The following is a 5,927-nucleotide window of genomic DNA, read 5'->3' as shown; positions in this document are numbered from 1 at the left end:
CCCCACCCCCCCGCCATCGAGACAGCTAGGCTGTGGCTGTCTCCAGCTACCGTATTCTCCAGGGACCATATTTTCGGCGATGTGAATCCTGTCAAAGCGAGCATCCCGCTCGCTGCGTGGTGTTTCATGACCGGCTTTACGTGCGTACATACGTCTGTGCTCTCATGCTGTTTTGTCTGACTTTAAGGGACACGCATCAGTGACGCGGTCATGTTCACTGCGGTTTACATATGGGCAGGTTTCCAGACGGGGAACACGACGCAGGTGGGATCTCTACCGGCCCGCTGTATTCGATCATGCTCACCACTCGGATTAGCTTTCTCTAGCTGTTGCCAGACTCTTCGCCGGGCCAAAGGGCCACCACGATCTCACCTTCCAAATCTCTGATAAACAGGCTCTCACATCGCTCATGACCTTCAACGGCGGCGCATTCATCGGGCGTCTCGGCGACAAGATGGGGCCCATGTCCCGAGCTTGGCTGTTCCTTGGTTCCATGATCCAGGCGCTCTTTACGATGGCGGCAGCCATCGCCGTGTGGAAGAGCGGGGAACCGAGCGTAGCGAGCGACCGATTCAACCCAGCATGGACGAGCGCACTGACATTCGTTGCGATCGGATTCATGAGCGCCAGTGTCGGGCTCCAGGGCATCATGGGAAAGCGGGTGAACACGCAATTTTCGACGACAGGTGCGTTGTTGCGGTGTTTGAATCATCAGGAAAATGACTGATTGCTGTCGCTGCAGTCGTAATGACAACCGTATGGTGCGAGTTGATGGCGGACCCGAACCTCTTCAGGCTCAACCGCTACATCATCTCTCGGGACCACAAAGTCATCGGTATATTGTGCCTCTTCGTTGGTGGCTTCGCCGGACGCGCCCTCATCGACCAGATCGGGTCTGCTGGTACGCTAGGTATCGGCACAGGCATCCGGGTCATCATCTCCATCTGGTGGCTGTTTGTACCAGGGAAGGTGAACGCAAAGAAAGTGAAGGGGCCCGAGACGGCGTAGGTCGTCGATTGATACTGCCTCTTTTTGCGCGTACCTTGCTGCGCATGCGGCAGAGAATCGTCCATACCAGGTAGCGGATGCTGCCAGAGATCAACATTAGAGCTGCTCGTAATGTCGCCTTCCGAGAAGGGGCGAAGTGCGTGTCCTAGAAGGGCGAGGTATAGAGAGCATTTTTAGGAGGGCGTTCTGGACAAGTTCCATTGGTGGGCCCGTTTGCGCCGTCTTTTACTTACAATAGTTTACTCCAGTCCATGTTCTGTCATAGCTTGTTCGTTGCATCTCGCACTGTTCTGATACTCGGGTTCCTCAATCATATTGTATTGACTAGATTTTCTTGAACATGCACATGACAGTCTGATTTCACTACACATGGTTGTAAGTAGCTCATCTGCAAGCTCACTCTTGAATCGTAGAAATGGAATGTAGTGAGATAGCGTAGCCAAAACCACACCGGACTCCCGATGTGTATGTAATTGATTAATCGTTACAAGCAGGCCGGACACGCAGCGAAACACCGAAAAGATGCAGCTATAGATCCTTGTCCAAATAGCAACGACTTCGTATATTATAGCCATCACATCATAGACAACGATATACAACATTTACTTTAAGGACTCCAAAGCATGTCTGCACGGGTATTTGAAGAACTAAGCGATGGGGAACACCAAAGATGTAACACTTCTGGTAAGGAAAAGCACGCCATGGCCGATATCGACAACACTGCGGATAACGTGCGCTCCAGCTGAAGGGTATGAGACGTCGCTCTGGGACAAGCGGTAGACTCCTGCAAGAAGAGAAGATATGTTGCAGGGGGACAATAGTGCGAGTCCGGGAAATGAGTGAGGAAAAAATACGGACCAGCGAGGAAATTTATGCAACTTGTGCGTCACGTGTTCATGTTGTTGTGTGTAGGTCCGTTGACTACCGAATGCGGTCCTGGACATTCTGCAGAACGGTCACCATTGTCCTGCTTTGGCAACCGTCGAGAGCATTCAAATATTCAACGTGCAACGTTCAGTGCTGACCATTGAAGTTTGACGCTATGTTCTACGCAGATAGCAAGATCACGAAATCATAACGTAACACGAAGGTAATCTGTTACTTCTCAAGATTTATGGTACCGAAAGATTTTGGACCAGGGAAGCACACTGCGTCGATCTATGCCATGAGAAACTAGAACGCTGCCGTAAATGGTAGAATTTTGGTTCCACCCGACCATCATGGATGGGCTCCCACAGAGCCCGGCTCCTTCTGGGCATGGACCAGCTGATCGTCTACCACGGCCAGCCGGAATTCGTGCAGCCCATGAATATCAGCAGCGAATATCGTGCACTCGCTAGGAATGTCCGTTCGCAGGCATATGTCCGCTGTACATAATCGTGCTGACTCTGCCAGAATGCGCGGAGTGGTTGTTTCGTATATATTCTTCGCTGTTGTGGCTACCCTGGGGATACAGACACACTGACGATGGCTCCCGCTCAAGCAATCTTTAGCCATGACTTCGACACGCCCTTCTATAAGGGTACTGCGCGCGTTCATACTGGCTTGTTCATCAATAACGAATGGGTCCAGCCCGTGCAAGGTGGAACAATCGAGTTTGTGAATCTAGCTGATACAACGTTCTGAAATACTGACGAGGTTGACGTCGCTCATGTCAGTATCGTCAATCCAGGTATTGCGCTCTTCAGTGTTTTGTATGACTGGCTGACTATTGTTCTACTCAGCGAACGCCAAGATACTAACACAAGTGTCGATCGGAACGTCAGAAGATGTCGATATCGCCGTTGCTGCTGCACAGGCCGCCTTCAAGTCCGCATGGGGACTCAACGTTCCCGGGGCACAGCGAGGGGACCTCCTTAATAAACTGGCCGAATTGGTCGAGCAGAACCTGGACGAGTTGACTGCTCTTGAATGCGCCAATACTGGTAGCGATGTTCTCTATCTCAACTTTGCTTGATCGTGAATCCTGATTGTGGGCGATCTGAAGGCATACCCCTTGCGTTCCTGAGGACTGTCTTGATTCCGCGTATCGTCGGTGATCTTCGTTATTTTGCGGGATGGGCGGGTAAAGTCGCTGGGAAGACTATTGAGGTACGTGACTTCGCGTCGTGCAAGTGGAGGTCTTCTAACGAATAGCTCTTTAGACGAATCCAGCCAAATTTGCATACACGCTCCGGCAGCCCATAGGTGTCGTGGTAAGTGCGGGAGTCACCGCTGACAGCTCTGTATTCAGTTCTGAGCTCATCTGATCATTTAGGCGCAAATAATCCCATGGAACGCTCCACGTAAGTCGGACATGTGACATCCACACTCGCACGAGTTCACCTGTAATGCAGTTGCGTTCATGACCCTGAAAATTGCGCCCGCACTCGCTTGCGGATGTTCGATCGTCCTGAAGCCTTCGGAGATCACGCCTCTCACGGCACTCCGCATGTGCGATCTCATCAAATCGGCGGGCTTCCCCCCTGGTGTCGTCAACATTGTAGTTGGCTACGGAACCACCGTTGGGCGAGCTCTGAGCAGTCACCTGGACGTTCGGAAAGTATCCTTTATTGGTAGCGTTGCAGTCGGAAAGGAAGTCGCCAGATCGGCGGCAGATAGCAACCTCAAGAAGGTGTCGCTAGAACTCGGCGGAAAGAGCCCTAACGTTATTTTCGATGACGCCGATTTGGACCAGGCTTTGAAGTGGACGGAATTGGGTATCTTTGGTAATTCGGGACAGAGTACGTCCAGTCTCCCTAGCGTGATTGCATCTGTTGAACATAGTCTGTTTGTAGCATGCTCTGCAGGTTCCCGAATATTCGTGCAAGAAGGTATTTATGATAAATTCGTTGAAGCCTTCGTAGCAGCTGCAAAGGCGCGCAAGCTTGGTAATCCTCACTTGCCTGAGACCGCACAAGGGCCCCAGATTTCGAAAATTCAATTCGACGTAGGCGCATTCTTCGATCTTTCGCTCGGGAACGGTACTGATTGATATGATAGCGCGTCTTGGGATATATCGATATCGGAAAACAAGAAGGTGCTACCATTCTCACGGGTGGACGCCAGCATGGAAAGGAAGGCTTCTTCATTGAGCCTACTGTATTCACGAACACGCGGCCAGACATGAGGATTGTACGCGAGGAGATCTTTGGTCCCGTTGGTGTGGTGGTCAAATTCCGGACGGAGGAAGGTAAGTCGCGCAATCTGCTCTGCCTTACCTGGGTCACTGACTCTTCTATTCTGCTCAGAGGCGATTAAATTGGCAAACGATACATCATTTGGACTGGCGTCTGCCATATTCACTCTGAACGTGAATCGCGCAATCAGGGTATCCAATGCTATTGAGGCAGGAACGGTATTCGTGAGTCGTCCACGTCTCAGCTTGTTTCGTCAGTCTTGTTATGTCGACCTTTCAGGTAAATTGCTACAACTGGGTCGAGCCATCCCTGCCCTGGACCGGCTACAAACAGTCTGGATGGGGACATGACAGTGGCGAGGACGCACTCAGTAGTTATACTGAGGTTAAGTCGGTTCACATGAATATCGGGCTGCAAATGTAAATGTAGTTTTGGATATCACGACGGACCTTGATGTGCTCGGCTTGATATATACTCGTTGTATCATGATTACGGCGACCTAAAAACATCGTCATAAGATGATCGTTGCACCTTCCTCATGACGTTACCCCAATCTCATGCTGTATGGGAACACGACTGGTCAAGGGAGTCTACGATGGTGCGGTAGAGAATTATTGACTTGGATAAGACGAACTACGTACCAGGCAACAATGTCGCCTGAAGGGTATTAAAACAGAAACATCGATGAACAATGCGCACCTTGACTGTAACTCGAGCACGATATTTGGAGACTATAGCAACACGAACCATATTCAGAGTACTTCAAAAATATCGATCACATCCGCAAGCGCCACTTCAGATCTTTTTTTAATTTTTTTAATTCCTGGTTTTTACTCTATACCGTAAGGTACATGCAGAGTGTAAACATAAATCAGCCGGCGGGACGGTAATCATCCCGATTCGTCTTCCTGGTCCGTAATCAGACCAGGAAGCGATCCAGCGGGGGATACACTCCCACCCCGCCACTTCAGATCTTTTTTATTTTATTTTTTATTCCAGGTTTTATACTCCATACCGTAGGGTACATGCAGAGTGTAAATAAAATGTTAATGCGGGGCGGTAATCACCCCGAAACGTCCCCCTCGCTCGCGGGCGAACTGAGGGGTGATTCAGTGCGGAATGATCCTATGTCAGTTGGGCCGGCATGCTCGATAACGAGATAGTCAGCTAGCTGTGTGTCCGCAATAAACACGGGCGGGGGATACACCGGGGTCTGGTTTTTCCATGCCTCGATTAACCGAGTTGCTGTAACATCAGCATTGTACTCCTTCACAAAGAATTCATAGTCCTTGGTATCAGGGTGAACGTCAGAGGGGTCCATATCGATCTTCTCGCAAAGGGCCGAGAACGTGGATTTCTGCATTATGGTGTGGCTATAGAGGAGAGCATTCGCGATTGAGTAATGATCTCCTTCCTCTCTGTCGGTGGCTGCCTGAGCGAGAATTTCTGCCCACTCGAAAGTTGCCACCATAGGGTTGAGGTGCAGGAAGATGAGAATGTCATCCTCTGTCCATCCTCGTTGATGACACACTTGTGCTTGACGCAAGTTGTCTGGTGCATAATTTTGCACAATGCCCTGTTTCGGCCTGATCCACATGGGACAGTCGAACAGGGTGTGATCCCGATTGTCCAGGGTTCCTCAACATGGGCAGTTATGGGGTCCAGGGATATGATATTCCTCCCTGTATGCACCACAGGGGAAGTGATTGCTCAAAACCCTAGCAGCATGTGCCATACCCAGGTTGTTTTTACCCAGGTAGTGCAATGGGTATGCCCTAGCAGACATATGTGAGAGGGGGC

At 50.4% G+C, this 5,927-nt stretch overlaps 3 protein-coding genes across 3 annotated transcripts; 2 read left to right on the top strand and 1 right to left on the bottom strand.

Annotated features, from left to right (window-relative positions):
- Nucleotides 1–126: 126 nt before the first annotated feature.
- On the top strand, nt 127–1,008 carry FIBRA_08773 (uncharacterized protein; the record flags this gene model as incomplete). The annotated part of the gene is made up of 4 exons (XM_012330396.1): nt 127–140; nt 201–264; nt 317–686; nt 743–1,008. 4 exons carry the CDS (start codon nt 127–129, stop codon nt 1,006–1,008), a joined length of 714 nt encoding a protein of 237 aa, XP_012185786.1.
- Nucleotides 1,009–2,475: 1,467 nt separating this feature from the next.
- FIBRA_08772 (uncharacterized protein) lies at nt 2,476–4,550 on the top strand (the record flags this gene model as incomplete). Its single annotated transcript, XM_012330395.1, has 11 exons — nt 2,476–2,603; nt 2,667–2,680; nt 2,733–2,933; nt 2,996–3,099; nt 3,153–3,203; nt 3,266–3,293; nt 3,345–3,731; nt 3,786–3,937; nt 3,991–4,180; nt 4,239–4,351; nt 4,407–4,550. 11 exons carry the CDS (start codon nt 2,476–2,478, stop codon nt 4,548–4,550), a joined length of 1,512 nt encoding a protein of 503 aa, XP_012185785.1.
- A 640-nt stretch (nt 4,551–5,190) lies between these two features.
- Nucleotides 5,191–5,724, bottom strand: FIBRA_08771 (uncharacterized protein; the record flags this gene model as incomplete). Its single annotated transcript, XM_012330394.1, has 1 exon — nt 5,191–5,724. One exon carries the CDS (start codon nt 5,722–5,724, stop codon nt 5,191–5,193), a length of 534 nt encoding a protein of 177 aa, XP_012185784.1.
- Between the last annotated feature and the right edge of the window lie 203 nt (nt 5,725–5,927).

Source organism: Fibroporia radiculosa (genome assembly GCF_000313525.1).
Source record: "Fibroporia radiculosa TFFH 294 genomic supercontigs, scaffold2830, whole genome shotgun sequence".
Classification (NCBI taxonomy): Eukaryota; Fungi; Basidiomycota; class Agaricomycetes; order Polyporales; family Fibroporiaceae; genus Fibroporia; species Fibroporia radiculosa.
Note: the sequence above shows the minus strand (reverse complement) of the source record. Positions and strands in the feature narration are given on the sequence as shown.